The following is a 24,433-nucleotide window of genomic DNA, read 5'->3' on the forward strand; positions in this document are numbered from 1 at the left end:
TTTTTCAAAGTAACTATGCCATCACTGTTCTTAAGGTCCCCAAATCACTAAGTCTAGACACCAGTGGTGTCCCACATCTTTAATTTGAACAAAACACATTGATTTCAATACACCACACAAAGTTATGTGTAAAAACTTGCTTATATAATAATTTCAGTGAAACTACAAACAGTTCTGAGTCTGTTGTTGCACACCTTCACTGACCCTTTTAACACCTTAGCAGAAGATGTTTGTGTGTTTAGACACTAATGACATTATACTTGTCACCACCAATGATTTACCATATGTGTGTGTGTGGGGGGGTGCTTGCAGGTGTGTGGGGGTGTATGTGTGTGTGTCAGCACGGACTCTGGCCCGCGTGAACATCTGCTGTACTCTAGTGCTCAGTCACACAGTACACTCCATTATCCCCTGGCAGACTGTGTGTGTCAGCCCTGCAGTTGCTACATTAGGGTGATGTGTTTAATCATCAATTGAGCGAAGGAACTGCCCTCTCCAGCTGTACAGCTATCAGCCTGTGTCAGGGTTTGCATTTACGCGAAGGTCAGCTTGTAGCTCAGCCAAGAGGGAGATATTCACCTAATGAAGAGGGAGTTTAAAGGTTCAAAGTTTACATGCTGCTTGTAACTTTTTTAATCTTAATTCTGCATGTGTAAAGCTTGAGCCCAGGAGGTGCACTACGACGCCAAAAGAAAACATTTCTGTCATATTTGTAATTGTTGAGACTGCTGAGGATGCCTAATTTCACCATCAACTTCTACGCCCGGTCCCAGTCCTTCAGCATCTCCGATATTATTGTCATTGCAACATATTTTCTCCTGAACCTCGCTGTCGGTATCTGGGTAAGGGTCATTCTTAGTTGATTATGCTCCTATGCTTTGTTAATATCACACACTGTCCACAAAAATTGTTGTTTCTGTCAGTCATCATGCAGAGTGAGCAGAAATACTCTGAGTGGATATTTCCTGGCTGGAAGGGACATGGCCTGGTGGCCGGTGAGTTTGTCTCTGAGATCCTTTTTGATTATTATTTTAAAAAAGATTATTCCTATTTTTAATTTGGGAAAATTGATGCACTTTTACATCAGCATGTTGTCACATATGTGTTCATTGGTAATTTTTGTTCTATTAGTTTGATAAAGTGCTTGGATTTTATTTTGGAACATAACTGAGCAACTGCTGAACAGTTAACAGTTTTAATTCATCCACAATAGGAGGTTTGTCAGCATCCTGGGTCTTTTTAGGGTCATGCCACAGCAGATTTTAAATTGGCATGCTAAGTTTGAACTTAAGGTTGTGATTTGATGGCCAAAAATCTGCTGAATTCTGCCAAAAACTAGATTTCACCAAAGAGCTCCTCCATGGACACCATTTTTGCCCAGTTTGAGGCTTATTTGAGTCTTGAACACTGACCTTACCTGAGACATGAGATCTGCTGTTGTTCTGTGTCACTTCTTTAATCTGTGGATAATTCTCCTCACTGTGGCTGGGTGAGTCCTGAAGCTCATGGTTCTGATTCTGTGGTGGGGAATTTGTGCAAATGGAAAACAAAAAGAGCTAGGTTGCTCTTTTCTAAATTAAGCAGTCTATCATTACACCTACTAAAGAAAGCTGGACACTACCCCTACAAATTGCTTAATCATACAAAGTTATGTTACAAATCTTATAAACAGCATTGATTTGTCTAGTCATAACTGTCTTGTCTGCATACTAGCTTTATCAAACAGTGACATCAAATGAAGTAACATGATGAAATGATGAAAGAATAAATTTGAATGGGGAGATTCAAACTGTGTTTGCTCTCAAAACCACTACAATTTTAACTTCTATGCTGTAAATGTAAAGCTCAATTCATTCAACTAAGGTTAAAAAACATCCCACTCCAAAAATGTTTGGGCATAGAACATAACGGGCTTCAATCTGTCTAGTTAATTAGTTATTTATTTACACAATAAAAAACACCAACTCCCAACAGATCCACCAGGAAATAAATGAAATGTGCTGGAGAGTCAGGCAAACTTCAAAGGGCTTATTATAAATCCTACCACAAAAGTATTAACTTAGTTATTAAGTACATAGCATCATTAGTTTTAACATGTAGCCACACTGCCCTGCTCTGGCAGGTCTCCTGTGAAAACCTGTTCCCCCTGTAGAAACCTGTTAACCCTGTGGAAACCTGTTCCCCCTGTAGAAACCTGTTCCCCCTGTAGAAACCTGTTCCCCCTGTGGAAACCTGTTCCCCCTGTGGAAACCTGTTCCCCCTGTAGAAACCTGTTCACCCTGTGAAAACCTGTTCCCCCTGTGAAAACCTGTTCCCCCTGTGAAAACCTGTTGCCCCTGTAGAAACCTGTTCCCCCTGTAGAAACCTGTTCCCCTTGTAGAAACCTGTTGCCCATGTAGAAACCTGTTCCCCCTGTAGAAACCTGTTCACCTTGTGAAAACCTGTTCCTCCTATAGAAACCTGTTCCTCCTGTAGAAACCTGTTCCCCCTGTGGAAACCTGTCCCCCCTGTGGAAACCTGTCCCCCCTGTGAAAACCTGTTGCCCCTGTAGAAACCTGTTCCCCCTGTGAATCAGGAGTGTACACTGCAGCCAGAACCGACCATTTTCACGGCGCTTCTTATTGATTTCTCGGTAAAACTCATAATTATGTCAAGGTTGTGACTTTCAGTTTCATCAGCAGCTGTTGTTACAAAAAGCAGTAACAAAATTGTGAAATAAATAAACTAGGTCTTGTGTGGACGTCTTCTTACACAGTTTTGTGTTTTAATCGCCAAGAGAATTTGTCTTTTTCCAACTTTTGTCACTTAAGCCAGACAAATACAAGTAAGTCACCAAACATAGTTTTCCATCACATTTTGTGTACTGTATTTATAATTGTAAGGTCTTGTTTTTTTCTCTCTGTTAATTTAGGTTTTTGTGTTGTTTTCAGTTAATTGAGTTTCCATGTTGTCCTGTCCACCCCTTGGTTGTCCCCAGCTGTCCCTTGTTTCTCCTGATTGTCTCTCTGTGTATTTAAACCCATCTGTGTTCCTTGTTCTTTGTCAGGTCCTTGTCTTGCTGTCTTGTTTGTCCAGATTTCTATTGTTTACCAGTTGCTACCAGTTTTGAGCCTTAGCCTTCTGCTCATGCTGTGCTACCTGGATTTTGGACTTTGGATTTGTATTTTCACCATTAAATCACCATTTAATTTCTACAACCTGGGTCCACTGCGTCTGCCTCACCTTCATAACCACACTTCTTGACAATAATTTTTCATTGCTGATATAATAGGATGGAAGCTGGTTAATAGCAGGACATGAAAAATAGACTTTCTGAAAAGATGAGAGTGGCTTTCTGGAAAGTCCCATTCTAAGGTAAAATATTACAGATTGCGGGATAAAAGAAGTTTCTAGTTAATTTTTGGTGGCTAAATCATACTAATGTAACGGGTACCAGAGTTCCGGACCCGTCAGCAGCAGATAAAGCTGAAAAACAGCATGTAAATGAGCACACGGGAGACGCAGTCTGTGTTACTCCAATTTCTCTCAGCTTATATTTATTGAACAAACCAGCTCATTTAACTGTCAATACAGCCCAATTTATAGCTCAGTAATTTACTGTACATATTAGACATATTCCATCATTGACATAAACATCAACATTCGCTTTCCTTAAACCAGAAATAATCAAATAACATCATATTTTGTCACAATTCCCTCAGGTAACATGTACCTTCAATTCACTGCACTTTATATGCATATTTAATCACACACAGTGACATATTTCATGGGCATGTATCTTAAAGTTATTGTAAACTGGCATAACTATCTTAGAATTCAAACTACTTTCATTAAGTGAATGCATTACATCACAATTTAACCTTTCACCAGTGTTTAGAACACAAATAAACCCTGGAGCCTGATAACCGTATATTACTCTCATATCATGGAATATATATATCCCAACTTCCTTTATAAGCAAGTACACTTCGCTGCAGCAAAGAGAAAGGGGCGGGGACGGACCACTGTCAGTCTCATAGTGATGTGTCGGTCGCTAACGATCCGGCTCTAAGAGCCGGCTCTTTGAAGTGAACGATTGGAACCGGCTCCACAATGGGAGCCGTTTTAGGATCCTATTTGGGAGCCGGGTTTTTTTCTACAGTATATCGCTGTCTCTCCGCCTCCCTGTCGTTGTGCTTGTGCTCTGCAAGTGCCAGAGCCGATAGTTTTTCCCCACATCGTTTTTTTTGTCCTGCGGTGCCTCGCTGTCTCTCCTCCCCTTCTCCCTCTCCTTGCGCGTTTTGCTCTTCTGCCAGTGCCAGAGCGGAGAGTTTTTTTTCCCTCGGTCGGTCCACTGCCCTCATGTCAAGCGTGTGCTCCACACATCTGACCAATCACACATAACACTGAATATTATTTGATAGTTGTATTGTGGCACCTTTTCTGTTATGAAGTTGCTTTGATACTTTTTCGTATTGTGGTGGGTGTTTGTATTTATATTTAACTTTTTAATTCATTTTAAGTTATATTTGTGGAAGTGGTGCTATTTTGTGATATATTTTGTTATGCGGCATTTTTACTCATCATAAGTGCTTAACAATGTCAATAATGAAACAAAATATTATAAAATTAGGTTTAAGCTATTAATTAATTAATCGCCAGTCCATCGCAGATTAAGAAAACAGATATAAACAAATAGTTGCTGGTGCTGAAGTTCAAATAGTATATTTTGATGTTGTGAATGGTACTCTTTTTTTTTTTTGTAGATATGTTTATTAATTTTTTGTTTAATAACAACAACAACACAACACAGAACAAAAGCTCAGCAGTACAGTCCAGAATCAAAAGGAAGGATAAGATAGGGGGCATACATACTTCCATCATCATTCACATCTAAGCATTTATAAATGCTCGAGACAGGATGGTAGACAAGTGTCCTTCAGCATAGCCCAAGAAGGGCTTCCAAATGCGTCCAAAAATGTCAGTCTTAGAGTGGACGAGGCATGTTAGGAAGTCGAGAGGGATATATTCCAAAATAAGCCTCTTCCATCCATTAATAGTAGGAGATTTATTAGAGATCCATTGTAACAAAATATTCTTTCGAGCACAGAAAATTAGGACATTATATAACTTACTCTTGTTTTGATTTTTAATATGTTTATTTGGTAAACCAAGGAGGAGAGACACTGGATCGAGATCAATATTAGTTTTGATAATTTTCCTAGTCTCAACCAGAATAGATTCCCAGTACATCTGGATCTTGGGGCATGACCAAAGACAGTGTGTGAGGCTGCCTTCATGTATTTTGCATTTAGGGCACAGTGAAGAGGACCCCGGTTTAAACTTAGACACCCGGTTTGGGGCCAAGTGAGCTCTATGTAGTAATTTAAGTTGCAACGCCCAGGAGCGATTACAAATAGTGATTTTTCTGGCAGAGTTCCAGATACTGCTCCACATTTCATCAATAATCTCGATATTCAGCTCTCCTCCCCAGGCCTGGGCCAGAGTTGATAAATGACACTTATGACATTTTAATATTTTGTAGCACATACTGAGTGACACTTCACGAGTTCCGAAAAACAGTTTTTCAGTGCCCGAAACATCCGTGTCCCTGAGTAGAGTTGTTTCTTTTTTAATAAAGTCTCTTAGCTGGAAGAAACGGAAGAGGTTATTTTTCCCTACTCCAAAGGTTTCCATAACTTCATTAAAAGACATTAGGATCCCTTCCTTAAAAAGACAGCCCAAAGAGGAAACACCCTTAGCCACCCATTCCCCAAAACCTGCATCTAACACACCCGGAAGAAAGTCAGGGTTCTGGACAAAGGGTGTAAATGGGGATGTTTTCCCAGTCCTTCCCTCGATATGTTGAACCGCCCTCCAGGCCTTGACTGTATTCACAGTGATTGGATTGTTACAGCATTTCTTTATTGTTTTCATATTTTTAAGAAAAAGCAGGCTTTTAAGAGGGCAATCACATAACGAGGCTTCTATATCCAGCCACACTGTGGATGAGTTTCCAGATATCCACTCTCGGGCATATAATATCAGAGAACTCAATTGATATTTTTTTTAGATCTGGAAGATCTAAGCCTCCCATGTTTCTTGGCAGCTGTAGTGTTGACATTTTTATGAATGCCCTTCTTTTGGCCCAGATAAAGGAACCAAACCAACTCTTTAATTTTTGGATCCACCTCTGAGTAAACAAAATAGGAACCATCCTAATTGGGTACAACAAACGAGGGAGAATGTTCATCTTAAGAAGCGAAATTCTGCCCAGCCAAGATATGGGAAGACAATTCCAGCGTTCAAGGTCTAGCTTAATTTTTTCAAATAATGGGACAAAGTTTGTTTTGAACATCTGATCAAAGACAGGTGTGACAAATATGCCAAGATATTTAAATCCTGCAGGGGACAGCTTAAAAGGGGAACTAGCACTAGGACTACCAGGATTTTGAGAAATTCCTATCTCTACCAAGAGGGGCCAGATTGGGTATCTTCCTAGAGCTACCGAGAGGGGCCAAACTGGGTTATTAGCATCCAAATGTGGCCAAACTGACGACTCTGAATGGTCTAATTAGCATCCCTGTAGATGAGCAGGGGGGAGGAGAGCCAAACTCACTACATCAATTTTCACGCTCAATACACAGCAGTTAAAGTCACCTTCTCCCCACTCCCCAATTCAACATTTAGGCATATGCTCACATTTTATACATATAAAAATGACTGCAAACAGACGTGCAATTGCACTGTTTCTCTTAATTTTAAAACATTTCAGTGGATAATTATGTAAATGGAATAGAAGATAATTTATTTTTAAGATTTTTTACTCAATTTTTACCATTTGCATGTGAAAAAGGCAGAATTTTGTGTTTCATAGACTCAAGTGTGCTCACCAAAGTGTTTAATGTAAACATTTTCATCAAATCCAAGGTTCTTTATTGCATTTACATTTTTATCAACCCTGATGGAATTGAGTTACAGAGACCAATACCTTTACCCAAGCAATTCAGAAATGTTCTTCTGACATTTTTACTGTACCAGCTTACATCTTATTCAGGCCCAAAAACTGGATACAGTTATCTGTCGATGATAGGCAGAATGTATCTTAGGGAGAATTTAAAGTTCAACACAGGGCTAACACAGAAACACACCAAGATGGCTACTTAGATGTACTAAAACAAGGTATTTTGAATATTATTAATATTTATGCTTTAGCACTGCTAGAGGAAGTCCAAACACTAGGGCACGAGAGAACGCAAACTCTACAGAATAAATCCAAGGCTACGATTCAAACTGGAGATCTTTTTTTCCAAGGAGACATTGGTAATTACCACACCGCTGTGCTGCTTCTGTGTAACTTTGTATTTATTGATATTGTACATGAAAAATGTTTGAAATGTATCTTTGTTCAATGCATTTGTGATTTTTTTTTCACAAGTGAATTGGATAAAATACACAGCAATCTTCAGCATAAGATAGCTCATCTTCTCCACAAGTTGAAAAAAATTGCATTTCCTTTCCCACTTATAACACATTGGCATGTGATGTACAAGATATTGAGAGTGGATTTGCACACATCTGCCACAGGTTCCCAAAGTTTCAGGAGAATTGGGGTAAATTCACACCAGCCCTCTTTAGCCCACGTTAATACTCTTTTTCATTTGCCTAGAAAATTTGGTTGATTTAGGGAGGTGTGAATGTGTACTCAAACTCTAATGTGGACCAAAGAAGTGAACTCTGGTCCTCCTAAAAGCCTAGGTCTCGGTTCAGCTGAAGTGAACTGTAGTGCGGTTTGAATGTATACGTGAATGCCAAGTGGTCCTGAGACCGCTCCAAAAGCAGGAAACGCACTACAGCAGAGGGTACTTGTGTGAAAAACAACATTCTCCATAGTTTGATGCCTCATCCCCGACTCATGCTGAGCAGATTTTGTTGAACAGTGTTTGTTTTTTCACATTTACCCAAAGACAAAATAAACATCCAACAACAGCTAAAATCTGAGGCCACCCCACTTTTGCTTACATTTTTAAGAATCAAGTTGTGCTTAGTGTCTTGTTCAGATTTTGTTCTGTCATTTCCTTCAGTGATTCTTAGTGCAGCATTTTCACAGGCAAGAGGATAAACAAGTTGCTAATGGGGTTTCATTTGTTTAACACAATGCAGTGTGAAAGCATATCTTATCAACTTAAAATGTAACAGATGTTACAATTTTGAATGTAATGATTATCATGACATGTAAACAAAAACAGAGTCACGTCAGATTTTAGCAGTTGTATGACTTCATTTTTATCTTTGGCAAAAGACTACCAGCAATTCCTCCCGCTAGCGCAAGACATGCACATTTGCTTTGGTTTATTTATCCAGAATGCTTTGACCTACAATTCACGTTTTGCTTTTTGAATGGTATTCACTTTGCTTGGCACATACTTATGCATTCAAACCACACCTAATAACCCTGGTTATTAGGTAGACCAGAGTTTGCTTTTCGATTTCTTTATGGTTCCATGTCATAAATGCCGGGGGTTATTTCTGTGTTTTTTATAGAGATAAGAATAACATTGATGCTGTGTAAAAGATCGACAGCTTGTTGAGTATTTAAACCTACAAAACCAACAGCAGAAGAGGCAGTCAACAGACGGGGGTGAGGATGTATGCAGTGTGATAGGCTTAGACGTTGACAATTGTTGAAAGGATGTAGATGACCTGCATGGAACAAGTACTCTTAGTTTTCCTGCTAATTACTCTCTGATTCCAACTGAACACACCTGGAAGATGGCAGCTAACATCCTTTCATCGACATCATTAAATTGACTTTTCACCATAGTGTGCTGTGAAACCCCAGTCCTCTATTGCAATTTCAGAGAAGAAATTATAGAAAAGACCATAACCATCCACCAGTCACTACAACAGCTTATTACTAAATAATTAATATAGGCTAGTGGACAGACATTTCTGCCTATAGTACACATTTAAAATCAATTAAATGGTGCAGTTGTTGTTGCTTGTTAGGTTAACAACTGACCTAACAAAACGTATGCAGTAGATCATGAACAGTTTATTAGCTGATAATTTAACCACTAAGAAAAGACATTTAATTTTGTTGTAAAGTTTGCAAAAAAAAAAAGCCGTAAACAAAGGATGCAAAATATACAAAGTTTTAGAGCGCATCTGCTATTAAACTGGTTAACATGTTATTTAAAAAAGAAAATTGAGAGTCAAGACAAGATACTAGAGGGACAAAACTTAGAAAACAACATCAGGATTTGTTGTAAGAATTACCATGCAAAGAGAAACTATGCATGGGACTTGAAATATACTGCATTTGGTGAGCAGGGGGGAGGAGAGCCAAACTCACTACATCAACTTTCACGCTGATTGTCCTTGGAACAGGATAGTAATGGCCTTATTTACATAACAAAGGCGCCTCTTCACACCCTCTCTTGGAGGGCCAAACTGGCCCCTCTCTGGTACCTGGACGAAGATTCCCATTTTGGGAATCTTTGGTAGTTCTAGTGCTAGGGATATAAAGTTGTCTACCCAAGGGCATGGCCTCGGATTTGGAGAAGTTTATTTTGTATCCCGAGAATGAACCATAATGGTTAATAATTGCAATGACTCTGTCGACTGAAGTGATAGGTCTGGAGAGGAACAACAGAACATCGTCGGCATATAAAGAAATTTTATGGGTCCCCCGATCAGTGTGGACACCGAATACAGTGGGGTCACTACGAATTGCTTCGGCCATCGGTTCAATTGCAAGAGTGAATAAAAGAGGCGAAAGGGGGCAGCCCTGCCTGTTTCCCCGTCCCACCTCAAAGTTTCTAGACCTAAGCCCATTTGTAATAACTGAAGCTAAAGGACAACTGTAGAGGACTTTAATCCAGCTGATAAAGTTGGGGCCCAGTCCAAATTGATGCAAGGTATGAAATAGGTATGACCATTCCACACGGTCGAATGCCTTCTCTGCGTCTAAGGAGATTACGAGACCATCCATCGGCCGCTGTTCACACAGCTGAATCACATTCAAAAGACGTCTGAGGTTATTGCAGGAATTACGACCCTTGATAAAACCCGTTTGGTCTATCCCTATCAGAAGGGGTAGAATGTTTTCCAAGCGTGTTGCTAGAATTTTGGACAGTATATTTAAATCTACATTAAGTAATGAGATGGGTCTATAGGAGCCACAATTTTCTGGGGGTTTTGATTTCTTAAGAATTAAGGATATATTTGCTTCCCTCAGGGAAGGGGGGAGGACACCGGTACCAAATGAGTCATTCAGCATGGATAGATAGGGCTTTGACAACAGATCCATAAATGTTTTATAGAATTCCGAAGTGAGCCCATCCGGGCCAGGTGCTTTCCCTCCCTGTAGGGATCTGATGGCTCTTTCCACCTCTGCCTCCTATATTTCTGTATTTAGAGCTTTCTTTTTGTCCTCTGGCAAATTGGGCAGTTTAATTTTTGAGAAAAATGTTTCCATTAAAGATTGAGAGTTGTCGCATTGCTCAGATTGGTACAAATTTTTGTAAAATTCAAAGAAAGCTGCATTTATTTTCTCTGGGTCTGTAGAGCATAAACCCCTCCGATCAGAAATTGAAGCAATTGTTTGGGAGGTCTTCCGTGTTTTTGTAAGATAGGAAAGGTATCTACCTGGTTTATCCCCATATTCAAACAGTCTTTGTTTAACAAATTTAACTTTGTCTGTAGCGTTCTGTGTCAGTAATGTGTTCAGTGAGCATCGGATGGCACTGAGCTCCCCCAACTTAGACCGCGAAGGTTTTTTTATATATTCTTCTTCCGCGAGTCTGAGCTTTCTTTCTAATATGTTTTGTTGTTCTGCAATTCTTCGTTTTTTGCTGCACGTATATGATATTATTAGTCCTCTACTAAATGCCTTAGCTGTGTCCCAGAGCAAGGAGGGGCTGCTAGCAGAGGGAACATTGATAGCGAGGAATTGTTTGAATTCTGTTCTAAAATACTCCACAAATTTTTCATCCTTTAAAATTAAAGGATTTATCCTCCAGTGATTTGATTGAACCCTAGCATTTTTAAAGGTATAATTTAGATACACTGCAGCATGGTCAGATATAACAATGTGTCCAATTTTGCACGAAGCAACTTGTCTTAAAATAGTTTTAGGGAGAAATAAATAGTCAATACGTGTGTGGCATTTTTGGAGGTTGGAGTAGAAAGTGTATTCCTTTCCAGCAGGATGGAGTTTTCTCCATGCATCCACAAACCCCGCCTCCTCAAAAAGATCAAAAATCTGTTTTGATTTCCCTGAGATGGGAAGTGGGCTAATGGGGATCCTATCAATCAGTGGATTCTTAAGACAATTAAAATCACCTCCTACAATAACATTTTCAAGAGAGAGACCTGCAAGTTTTGTCATTATTTCCGTTAATAAGTTAATAGGGTGACCCGGTGGAAAATAAACATTCAAAATGGCAAATTCTTCCCCGTTTATCATTGCTCTAACAAGTACGTACCTCCCATTTGCGTCTTTAATACATTCTATGACTTTAAAGGGCACAGATTTTTTAATAAGAATTGCAACTCCTCTACTTTTGTTAGTAAAAGAGAAGAAAAAGACATGTTCAAAACCGCATTGTTGTAATTTTAAATGTTCGGAGTCGTTTAAATGTGTCTCCTGCAGAAGTGCTATATCTACGCCTTCCTTCTTAAGGGCTAAAAGGACCTTTTTTCTTTTAATTGGTGAATGACTTCCCTTAATGTTTCATGTACATATTCTTAGCATTTATAATCCAGGGTCATAATGCGATGCCACCCAGATAACCTCATGACTACCAGTAGTTCAAATTTGTCCTCTGTAGAGGACATTTGTAAACTTGAATATCTCCCACCCACTGCATACTACTGAATTAATTCCTTTTGCTATCTACAGAGGACATTTAGGGCTTTTCAATGATACCAAATGTGAAGGGGTGGGGCTTTTGAACCTTACTTTTCCTCACTCAGAAAATGGCGTCCGTCAGTACAAGCACATTTTATGGGAAGAAAGAAAGTAAGTCCATAATACTTCTTATTGTGCAAATTTTGGTTAAAAATTTTGTTGGCATATTCTAAATAAGTCTCTTAGCAACATATTAAAACATTCTATGAAGTATTTTGACTGTATTTTATCGTAGTATTTAAAAGTTGAAAAATTGTCCTCTGTAGTGGACATTTGTAGTTATTTCCTCTGTTTTTTTGTTGATTTTTTTAAATGACAAGAAAGGGAGTCGTTCTCAGATGCAGAGAGAATTTTACTGTGGATTATTGATGGAGACTCAGATATTGAGTTGTCTGATGAAGAAGGTGAAGATGCAATGTTTCAGGCAGAAGCAGAGAAAGTTGATTCAGAGAGCTCTGAGGATGAAATTCAGGCAGGGCAAGCAGATGCAGAGTCAGATGAAGCAAGACAGTCCACATCTCAGTCAAGTAGGCGTCCTCTGTGGAGCCAGAATACGAAGTACACCTTGAGTTTGTATTCTAAAAAAACTTATTTATTCTCTAAAAATTGAGACTCATTCTAATTTTGTTTTATTTTCCTTTATTGTTTTTTTTTTAAGATTCCAATTCCAACACAGCGATTCTCCCATCATTCAGAGCAATGATGCCATGACACGCCAAAACTGGACCCCAATGGATTATTTTAAGCAGTACATTGATGACTCTGTGTTTGAAGTGATGGCCCTGTGCACAAATCAGCGTGAAGTCCTTGTGTCTGGAGCAACATTAAATACCACTCCTGATGAACTGAAGACATTCTTTGGGAATTCTATTTACATGGGCTGTCTAGGATACCCAAACATTCAAATGTATTGGGCCTCAAATACCAGAGTTCAAATTGTGGCAGAATCTATGACCAGAAATCGGTTTTACAAGCTTAGAAACTCCATCAAGATCATCAATGACCTTGATGTCTCAGATGATGAAAAAAGAAGTGATCTCTTGTGGAGAATCAGGCCCCTCTTGACCAAAGTAAGGCAAGGATGTTTGAGTCTGCCTAGAACAGGGAAATTGTGCATTGATGAACAAATGGTTCCATTTACTGGTCGATGCCCAGTGCGCCAGTATGTACCGGGCAAACCACATCCAACTGGATTGAAAGTGTTTGTCTTGGCTGCACCGACTGGTCTGGTCTTGGACTTTGTAGTCTACCAAGGTAAGACTACCTTCCAAGTTACAGGAGGCAGGAGGAAATGGCATTGGAGAACAAGCTGTTCTTCATTTGGCAGAGTCTGTTCCTCAAGGAACCCACCTGTTCCTTGACAGGTTCTTTACAACAATCAACCTCCTTGATACCCTGATGACAAAAGGGTTAACAGGAACTGGAACGCTCATGAGTAACAGGATTCCAAAGGACTGTAAGATCATAGAGGACAAGACCTTCAAAAAGAAAGGAAGAGGTGAATCAGAGATGGTTGTCAGACGAAGCCCTTCTGAAGTTGCTGTCATAAAATGGTTGGACAACAAGCCAGTTGTCATGGCATCCTCTGCCTATGGCATTGAACCTCAGGACACACGCAGAAGATGGTCCAAGAAAGACAAAAGATTTGTCCAGGTGTCAAGGCCACTAGCAATTGCTGAGTACAACACCAACATGGGTGGCGTGGACTTGGTTGACCAAATGTTGAGTTTCTACAGGATGGCTTCTCGCACTCGGAAATGGACAGTGCGTGCAGTTTTCCACTTTTTTGACCTGGCAATTACCAACTCATGGCTTCAGTATAAGAGTGACTGCCAGTTTCTGGGGAAGAAACCACTGAAGTTGCTTAACTTCAAACTGCTCCTTGGTGAGGAGTTGATTACTCGGGCCCAAGCAGGAATTGGAAGTGACAGTGAAGATGACTACACTCCTCCACGTCAAAAGTGGAAACCACAGCCAAATGCAGCTCTGAGACACTACGGTGCCATCCATCTTCCAGAGATGGTGGACGAAACACATGCGTCAAGATGTCGCAGATCTGGCTGCACAAGCAAAACATATGTGATGTGCACGAAGTGCAAAGTGTTCCTTTGTGTTTCCAAGAAGGGGAATTGCTTTTTGAAGTATCATAGCAATTAAGCACAGGAATTGCTATGATACTCAAACTAATATTTGTTAGTGTGATGATGGACAGTTTTGTCAATGTGAAATTCATTCTTATGTTGATGTTTGGATATTTTCTTTGGGACAAACTGGTTGCCATCAAGGTTCAATTTTAAACGTATGGAGTTCCGATGTCCACTGTAGTGGACACATGATATTTCAAAAATAAAAACTTTTTTTCCAAAAAAAATTTTTTGCAGTCTTCTATTTACCTTACAAAGATTGTGGAATTTAAAAAAAATTGTGATTGGACAATATTTTTTTCCCTGGTAGTCAGGAGGATAATGACTACATACAAGGACTGCAATGTGCTGAGCTGAACAGGAACCAAACAAAACCAACAGATTAAAACCAAAATAAAACAGAAAAATGCGCATCCCGGGCACGCTTCCCCCCTAAACCTACAGGGGGCCATCCCTTCCTTAACCAAGCTTTCATCTCCCAGATGAAGACACACACAGGTAAACAAACCCAAAGGAAAAAGTCCATCACATATCCATCGTTGCCGCGCACCACTAAATATCACAAGAAAGTACAGCTGAGCAGATCAAATTGAAACGAGTCATAATCACAATTACTCACATCCCTTATCCTTATGCGAGAAGAGGGGAACAAAAAGAATCAGAACATGCTTAGAGATCAAATCCCTGACACCGTCCGGTCCAGAGCCTCTACCTCCATGATCCTCCGCTGGCATTGTTTCAGCCTAAACTGTCCATGAACTCCACTGCCTTATCCGGCGAAGTAAAAATCTTTGTTTCCCCATCGCGTACAATCCTCAACCTGGCCGGGTAAAGAAGGGAGTACTGGATGCCTGCCTCCCGCAGCCGTCGCTTTACCGCGTCGAATCCTTTCCGCCTGCGCATGGTGTCTGCCGAGAAATCCTGGAAGAACATTATCTTCGAGTTCTGATACATCAGGGGCTGGTCTCCGCTCCCCGTACGCCGCGCGGCTTCAAGAACCTGCTGTTGATCTCGGTAGTTATGAAATCTGATCAGCACCGGTCTTGGTCTCTGTGAAGGCCCGGGCTGTGGAGCCAGTGTGCGGTGAGCCCTCTCGAGCTTGATCCGGCCACTCTTGGTCTCGACTTGTAGAAATTCGGGCAGCCATTTTTCGAAGAATTTTAGGGCTCCAAGGCCAGCCTCTATGCCCTCTTTTAGGCCGAGCACCCGAATGTTCTTTCTCCTGCCTCTGTTTTCAATATCATCGATTCGTTGTGCCATCGTGAGGACCTCCTTCTCCAACTATTTTATGCGGGCCGTAGCCTGGTCCAGGCCGTCCTGAGCTGCAATCCTGTCCTCCGCATCTGTAGTGCGTCGGACCAGCTCCTTTATCTCCGTGGCCTGGCTCTTAAGCATTTCAGCCAGGATGTCTACTTTCTGGGAGATAACTGATGAAATGTTCCCAGGGATTTCCTCAATAACTTGGCGAAGAGCAGGATCAAGTGTGGTGGTCCCACCAGCCGCTGGCAGCTTAGCAGCTAGCTCCGTGTTAGCCATGTTACCTGTGCTAGCCAGTTGAGACTCTACGTCGCAGGTCTTGTTGGTTTTCTTTAGGATTTTGGGCGGCATTGTGCTGGAGTAAGTCGGAAGAGCGTTTATCAGCGTTGTATTACTACATTTAGTTGGAAAGTCGTAGTAAGAGGGTGGTATTCTGCTCAAATATAGAATATATGGTGCGCCGTTCAACGAAGTTAACCACTTCCTACGCCGCCATCTTCCGGAACCTCGTGAATGGTACTCTTAAAATAAATAAGTTAAAATCTAAAATATAATAGCCTCTGGCTTATTAAATAAGAACTAGATGGAAAAGAGGTTTGGTCGGTAAAACATTTAGTCAACAATTTTGGCCAACTTAGTACGTCCATTCACAGTGCACTTTTGTTGTTTATTTGCCAAATATTTTTCTTATTATTCACATTGTGAATATAATTTACAAACAAACCAAAGGACTTCTGAACTTCTAACAAGTGCCATTCTGAAAACTAGAATATTTTTGGTTGCAGGTGACCTGGCTCAGCTATTATCATTGTTTACCATAATGTCTCATTGGAAACTTTTGCTATAAGGACTCCAGCTCAACCAGTAAACTGATTGGTGTCCCACTATTCCATTTTTATAAATTCCATATCAATTCTATCAATTGCAATCGATTCATAAAATAAAGACCTTAAATATCCAATTGTTGCAAAACCCAAAGTGATTCATTTAAAACTTTAAATGTAGCTTACACCTGGAAAGACTCACACAGAAAGTACACTGCTCAAAAAAATAAAGGGAACACTCAAATAACACATCCTAGATCTGAATGAAAGAAATATTCTCATTGAATACTTTGTTCTGTACAAAGTTGAATGTGCTGACAACAAAATCACACAAAAATCATCAATGGAAATCACATTTATTAACCAACGGAGGCCTGGATTTGGAGCCACACACAAAATTAAAGTGAAATAACACTACACGCTGATCCAACTTTAATGTAATGTCCTTAAAACAAGTCAAAATGAGGCTCAGTATTGTGTGTGGCCTCCACGTGCCTGTATGACCTCCCTACAACGCCTGGGCATGCTCCTGATGAGGTGGCGGATGGTCTCCTGAGGGATCTCCTCCCAGACCTGGACTAAAGCATCCGCCAACTCCTGGACAGTCTGTGGTGCAACGTGACGTTGGTGGATGGAGCGAGACATGATGTCCCAGATGTGCTCAATCGGATTCAGGTCTGGGGAACGGGCCGGCCAGTCCATAGCTTCAATGCCTTCATCTTGCAGGAACTGCTGACACACTCCAGCCACATGAGGTCTAGCATTGTCCTGCATTAGGAGGAACCCAGGGCCAACCGCACCAGCATATGGTCTCACAAGGGGTCCGAGGATCTCATCTCGGTACCTAATGGCAGCCAGGCTACCTCTGGTGAGCACATGGAGGGCTGTGTGGCCCTCCAAAGAAATGCCACCCCACACCATTACTGACCCACTGCCAAACCGGTCATGCTGAAGGATGTTGCAGGCAGCAGACCGCTCTCCACGGCGTCTCCAGACTCTGTCACGTCTGTCACATGTGCTCAGTGTGAACCTGCTTTCATCTGTGAAGAGCACAAGGCGCCAGTGGCGAATTTGCCAATCCTGGTGTTCTCTGGCACATGCCAAGCGTCCTGCACGCTGTTGGGCTGTGAGCACAACCCCCATCTGTGGACGTCGGGCCCTCATACCATCCTCATGGAGTCGGTTTCTAACCGTTTGTGCAGACACATGCACATTTGTGGCCTGCTGGAGGTCATTTTGCAGGGCTCTGGCAGTGCTCCTCCTGTTCCTTCTTGCACAAAGGCGGAGGTAGCGGTCCTGCTGCTGGGTTGTTGCCCTCCTACGGCCTCCTCCACGTCTCCTGGTGTACTGGCCTGTCTCCTGGTAGCGCCTCCAGCCTCTGGACACTACGCTGACAGACACAGCAAACCTTCTTGCCACAGCTCGCATTGATGTGCCATCCTGGATGAGCTGCACTACCTGAGCCACTTGTGTGGGTTGTGGAGTCCGTCTCATGCTACCACGAGTGTGAAAGCACCACCAACATTCAAAACTGACCAAAACATCAGCCAGACAGCATAGGTACTGAGAAGTGGTCTGTGGTCCCAACTGCAGAACCACTCCTTTATTGAGTGTGTCTTGCTAATTGCCAATAATTTACACCTGTTGTCTATTCCATTTGCACAACAGCAGGTGAAATTGATTGTCAATCAGTGTTGCTTCCTAAGTGGACAGTTTGATTTCACAGAAGTTTGATTTACTTGGAGTTATATTGTGTTGTTTAAGTGTTCCCTTTATTTTTGTGAGTAGTGTAGGTTTTAGAAAGTTTATTTGACAAGAAATAATCTTTGGCGCTCGGACCCCGGCAGTAGACACTGCGCTGGTAACTGCCAAAGAGAATGATCTTTTTTCTATATGAAAACCTTTTTGAATAAAGTCACTGGTTACATAAATTAAACCAATGTGTAATTTCTAACTATAACTGTCTTCATCTCACCTGCTCAGCCAATCACCTGATCATGTGTCTCCATCCCAGCCTAACGGCGCCGGGCTCATCTCTCTTCATAAAGTCCGGCTCAGGATACCTTTAATCTTATGTTTGTATTATGACTTTGTAACTGAACAATATGTTTCTGTATGTGCTTACTTTATTACAAAAAACCCAACAGTTGATTCTGTTAAAACATAAAACAACTTAGCTGTACGTCAGGTTTGTAAAGAAAATTTGTATTGATTCCAGTCATTGTTCAAAAAGTATAGGAAACATTATATTTACACATATGAAATATTGCAAGTTATTAGCTTTGCTTGCATTTAAAATTTTTAAAACAAGGTTATCCTATTGTTAAACAACGCTGTTACAATATATTTACAACTACATTATTGGTTCTACTCTCTCCAACAAATTACAGCCACAATGTAACTTTGTGTGGAAACGGCACCATTTCTATGAAAACTAAATAATGTAAATCAACTAAACTACAACAAAAGGAACATTCAAAAATGTAAATAATATTGAAAGAACACATTATTAAAAAGGATGACTGCACACGTCAAAAGGTAAATATTCTTTAGCAGAAATGATTTAAAATGGCTTGTCACAAAAAAAAACGAACAATGTGCGACAACTGAAATGTGTGAAAGACAGAGGAAAGCAACTAATATTCTCCTTGCATTCAGTATTGACAGTCAGTGCAGTGTCCAGGTCGGCCATCACAGTAGTAACCAGGGTACTCTCCTCGTCTTCCATTGCCGATGAAGCCCACAGTCTTTATATTACCGGTTGCAGGAAAAACACGTTACAAGTTCAAACTAACTTGAAGGTGATTCTCACCTGAAAAACAGCATGTAAATGAGCACACGGGAGACGCAGTCTGTGTTACTGAAATTTCTCTCAGCTTATGAGAAACCGCAGAGCAACAGGCAGCTCAGAGTCTCCATGCGCAACCTACTGGTGAAACACCATTACTACACCCATCGTCATTAACCCCATAAACATTTAAAGAAATGCATGCTCCTTTTTTCTATTGTGAGCACACACCCGTGGGCATCACACTAACATACATAACAATGATTGAGAATTTCAAAACATTTTTTCTTTATTTGCCAAAGTTATGAGGGGAGAACGAAATATTTTAAATATTCCAAATATTCTCTTGGCGATTAAAAACACAACACAAAATTGTAAAAAGACGTTCATACAAGACCTAGTTTATTTATTTTTACAATTTTATTGCTTTTTTTAACAGCAGCTGCTGGATAAACTGAAAGTCACAACCTTGACATGATTATATGAGTTGTTTTACCGAGAAATCAATCAGAAGCGCCGTGGAAATGAACAGAAGATTCTGTTCCCAGGTGAAAATCTGCCCCTCTGTGTCGGGAGCGAGCATTACAGCCAGGGAGGCGGATCTGACGGATCTGACCATTTCCACGGCGCTTCTGATCGATTTCTCGGTAAAACAACTCATATAATTATGTCAAGGTTGTAACATTCAGTTTAATCGGCAGCTGTTTAAAAAAAGAAGAAATAACAAAATTGTAAAATAAATAAATAAACGAGGTCTTCTTACCCTGTTTTGTGTTTTTAATCGCCAAGATTAAAAACTACTTTTTATTTTTTCCTACTTTTTCTCCCTACTTTTGTCACTCAAGCTTGACAAAAAAGTAAGCCACCAAACACAGTTTCCAACACATTGCGTGAATTTATAATACTATCACATAACAATCATTGAGAATTTGTCAGGATCTGTGTTTTTCTATGTGTCTTGAGTTTTCTGAGTCTCTGTGCCATCCTGTCTCCCCTTGATCATTCCCAGGTGTGTCTCGTTTCCTTGATTACTCCCTGTGTATTTAACCCCACCTGTGTTCCTTGTTCCTCGTTGGGTCCTTGTCAATTCAGTGTGGTATGCACCAGTCTGTTTTGCTGTCCCTTCATTTAGCCTGTTTGCTACCGACGTTGAGCCCTGGCTTGTGCCCAGTCGTGCTGCTTGGTTTTGTGGACTTTTTGGACTTCATTTTTAAAAATCATTTCCTCTCATCTACCTGGGTCATCTGTGTCTGCCTCACCACCTCACACCACCGCAATTCATGACAGAATTTGGAAATGGTTGTTCTTTATTTGCCAAAGTTAAAGGAGGGAACCATATATTTTAGCTGGATGAAATAACCTATTCTTTGTAGGGGGAACAGAATATTTCAGGTGGCTAAAATATTTGGTTCCCCCCTCATAACTCTGGCAAATAAACAGCTAATTTTACAAAAAATAACAGAACTTATTGTTGATGATGACAGGAATAAACACAGTTAAAAACTTTCTGGTAAATTAATTTGTTCCCATGTTATGGAGGGGGAACGGATTATTTCAAGCAGCTAAAATATGTGGTTCCCCCCTCATAACTTTGGCAAAACACCTGGAAGAATTTTCAAACTTGCAGGATTTATTGGTGATGAAGAGAGGAATGAGCACAGTTAAAGATTTTGTGAAAAAACTAATTGGCTCCCCTTTTGGAGGTGGAATGGATTATTTCAGGCAGCTAAAATATTTAGTTCCTCCCCTTTAACTTTGACTAATAATGAGCAACATTTTCCAAAATCACATGATTTGTTGTTGAGGATGAGAGGAATAAATACAGTTAAAGACTTGCTGGTAAAGTAATTTGTTCTAATATTATGGTGGGGGCACAGATTATTTCAGGTTGCTAAAATAATCGGTTCCCCCAAGTAACCTTGGCAAATAATGAGAAAATCTTACCAAAATTACAGCTCTGTGAAGCTGACACCCCACCCTCGTCAAAAAATCCAGCAAATAGTCTGGGTGGTTAGTGCTCCGTTTGTGGGGCGTCAGCTTCACTCAGCTGATTTTCACAGGGAGACAGAATTTCACACAAGACCGCCTCTCTGGCTGCAATGCGCGCTCCGATACACAGAGGGAACAGGTTGTCAGACAAGATCTCAACACAGAGAGGAGGCTACGCCTTGATTGTTTTCATAAGCACGTAACCTTCCGCTTCACAAAGTAGTGCCAACCAAAATACAACAGTGGCAAACATCGTACTCAACAATTTCTGATTCTATTGTTAACATTTTTTCAGAGCCATAGACTGAATTACAATTTAGATATAAGTATTCCACAGTTATCTGTGGCCTGTATTAGGATTTGTTGTCAATAAGGTTTAAAATGGACCCCAGTATAGGGGTCAGCCAGTTACTTTTATAAATAAAAGCAGCTTAAATATTTATTTTTATGCAAAGTTGTTAGGATCTTAGAAAATCCGTTGTTTGTGTAACAAATGAACTTTAATAATATTATTTTTAAACCATATTTGCTTGATGCACAGATTGGCTCGTCTCTTTTCGCCAGCTCAGAGGGTTCGGGTCTGTTCATCGGCCTGGCTGGGACTGGAGCCGCTGGCGGAATCGCTGTCGCTGGATTTGAATGGAATGTGAGTAAGAAGCACAGGATCCATCAGTATTGGTCTGGTGACCAGACACTTTACAACCTGCAATGAAACACATCTGGCCTGCTGATATCTCTGCATGTTGTTTCTTTTGTTATTTAATGGTTTGAAAAAAGTTAAACACAGAGCACAAAAACTAATCTCCCCTTTGTGTTTGCAAACAAAAGATCTGGATTTGCAGCTTTTGTATCCATTCTCTCTGAAGACTTGAAATATGAAATCACCTTCAAGTTTGGTGTAACATGCAGCATACAGCAGGCGGCAGCATGGTAACCCTTTAACCCAGCGGTGTCCAAAGTCAGGCCTCAGGGGCCGGTATCCTGCATGTTTTAGCGTGTTTCCTGGTTCCACACACCTGAATCAAACGATGGTTCATCAGCAGAACTTCATGGCATCCTGAGGAGGCAGTTGCTCCATTTGAGCAGCTGTTAGAACAAAGACATGTCTAAAACTGGCAGGACGCTTGCGCTGTATGACTGGAGCTGGATACTCATGCCTCAACCCAGCCCAGGCTTGCAAACATGAGATTGTTGTCTTATTCTAAAGTGTTCATAGCAGATTTTCATCATGTTTCTTTACAGTCTGCTCATCATCATTTCTTTTGTTTGCCCAATTTCAGGCAACATATGTGCTGCTGGCACTCGCTTGGATATTTGTACCTGTCTACATCTCCTCTGGGGTTAGTTTACACGCACACACACACACACCCCTTCACAGGTGTGTGTTTTCTTGTCAAGGCTAGTTCTGCAGGTACATTTAGGTGCCAAAACATTTTTTCAACCAAGGATTCCCCGCCTTATAAATTCTTTAACAGGGTGTTTCACTCACAGCTACTATATCAAAACAAATGTCAAAGGTTACTCTATACCTCAATGTTGTACATTCAAAGTTGAAGTAATGTGAACTCATTAAGCTTGTCTGCTGTCAGCAATCAAAATACTGATATTTAATAACTGAAGTATTCACATACTTTTTTTTCTTTTTTTAAAAAATGTCTCAAGCTACAATTACAAGTGGTTAAATACCACATGAAATTGCTGACGCCTTTTTGCACACAACAAATGTGTGTTTGTCTCTATCAGATTTACACATCTAATCTGTGAATAAGAGTCTTGCCACAGATTCTCAGTTGGTTGGACCAGGACTTTAGAGACATTGTCCTGCTGGAAGGTGAAGCTCTGCGTTTTGTCTCTAACAGATTTTCTCTTGTCAGTTTTGGTAGATGACCTTGTCTTGTTAGGTTTCCACTACCATGCATGTTTTATTTGCTCAATGAGACATTCAAAGTGTGTGCTATTATCTAGTAACCTGCTTTAGAACTTAACTACAACTTTATTTCTGCAGATTGGTGTTTTCCTTGATTTTTATTCTTCTGTATTTTCACTAATTTATTCAGAGAGGAACTGACCCACATGTGGACTCTGTTTGCCAAATAGGTCACAATTTCACTGTGGCATCAGAGTTTGGGGATGAAGACAACAATGCAAAGTGTACTATTTAGATTTTTATAAAGTATTTTTGAAAATCCTTTTTCTTCCACTTTTACAAGTATACACTCCTTGATGCTGGCCAATCAACAAAATCGCATTAAAAGGCATTGAAATTGTGACTTAACATTCTCTGAAATTGAGCATTATGAATTGTTAATTCCAGTACAATGTAAGCAGTTTTGAAATGTAAACAGCTGTGGTTAGAGGCGGACCTAACCTGTTGGGAGGCACTCATGCCACCCCCATAAGATGCCGCCCAGGGTGGTGGCCTGTGTCGCCCATATCAGAAACCGTCACTGATTGTGGGATCTTTAACAATGTGAAAATGCTTGTTTTCAGATCGTGACAATGCCAGAGTATCTGGGGCGTCGTTTTGGAGGGGAACGGATCCGAACGTACCTCGCTGTCCTCTCACTCCTGCTTTCTGTCTTCACCAAGATATCGGTACAGCAGGAACAAAGTGACATGAAGAAAAGTGCAACAACAGTACAGCTAAAAATAACAACAAAAAATTAAAAATGAACTTTTACTGCCTGCATTAAAAATGTGTTTTGTTTGCTCGGCCAGACTGACTTGTACTCTGGAGCCCTGTTCGTCCAGGTGTGCCTGGGATGGAACCTCTATCTGTCCACTGTCCTCATGCTGGTGGTCACTGCTCTCTACACCATAGCAGGTAGACACAATCATAAAACTGCATCTATTGCATTTTGACTTTTGCTTTTTAGGTTTTAGATCCAAAATATGACATGCACAAGTGTTGTTTTTTCTCCCTCTGATGATGTAATTAATAATAATTATATTCATTTGTTGTTAACAGAGCTGTTTTTGACTGTAATAGTTACTAAAAAGTCGTTTGGAAGACATCAGAAAACAAATGACTGGTGAAAATGTTCCTCTCTTCTCTTTAACCAGGTGGACTGGCTGCTGTCATCTACACAGACACTTTACAGACATTTATCATGATCATCGGTGCAATCATTCTAACAATTACTGGTATGTGCAAATTCTATCATTTCAAGGCATATTCCATCTATAAAATACATAAACATATACAGTGTTGTCTAAATGTCATTTTCTCCAGGTTTTGCATTGAGGTATGATCATCCTGTGGTGTGTTGAATGAGCTTAATGAACATGTTTTTGAGGCATTACAAGGATGTTTCAACACTTTTCTTTAGTCTGTTTGTGTTTTCACTCATTTCCAGTCCAGTAACTGTACATTTCCAAAGGACCAGTGAGGCCCAATATAGGCTTCACTGCTACCAGTGACTTATTATGGTGCACCAGAGAGTACTGCAGAGCCCCTGATCTAGTTCTGTATCTAAAAAAATATAAACAATGACAGCTTGATAGTTGGAACATAGCATTAGGACCACATGGTGATTCA

The 24,433-nt window shown here is 40.5% G+C and overlaps 1 protein-coding gene across 2 annotated transcripts in view; it reads left to right on the top strand.

The window, feature by feature from the left end:
- The first annotated feature begins 561 nt into the window (after nucleotides 1-561).
- The window catches only part of slc5a10 (solute carrier family 5 member 10), a 59,726-nt gene continuing 35,854 nt past the window's right edge, over nucleotides 562-24,433 (top strand). For both annotated transcript variants that reach the window (XM_023333692.1, XM_023333693.1), the window contains exons 1-7: nucleotides 562-842; nucleotides 924-995; nucleotides 21,437-21,541; nucleotides 22,176-22,235; nucleotides 23,386-23,490; nucleotides 23,614-23,719; nucleotides 23,959-24,039. In XM_023333692.1, coding sequence (XP_023189460.1) covers nucleotides 735-842; nucleotides 924-995; nucleotides 21,437-21,541; nucleotides 22,176-22,235; nucleotides 23,386-23,490; nucleotides 23,614-23,719; nucleotides 23,959-24,039 — 637 coding nt within the window. In that variant the 5' untranslated portion in view covers nucleotides 562-734. The remainder of the gene's footprint in view (nucleotides 843-923; nucleotides 996-21,436; nucleotides 21,542-22,175; nucleotides 22,236-23,385; nucleotides 23,491-23,613; nucleotides 23,720-23,958; nucleotides 24,040-24,433) is intronic.

This window comes from Xiphophorus maculatus, chromosome 5 (assembly GCF_002775205.1).
Source record: "Xiphophorus maculatus strain JP 163 A chromosome 5, X_maculatus-5.0-male, whole genome shotgun sequence".
NCBI classification, from domain to species: domain Eukaryota; kingdom Metazoa; phylum Chordata; class Actinopteri; order Cyprinodontiformes; family Poeciliidae; genus Xiphophorus; species Xiphophorus maculatus.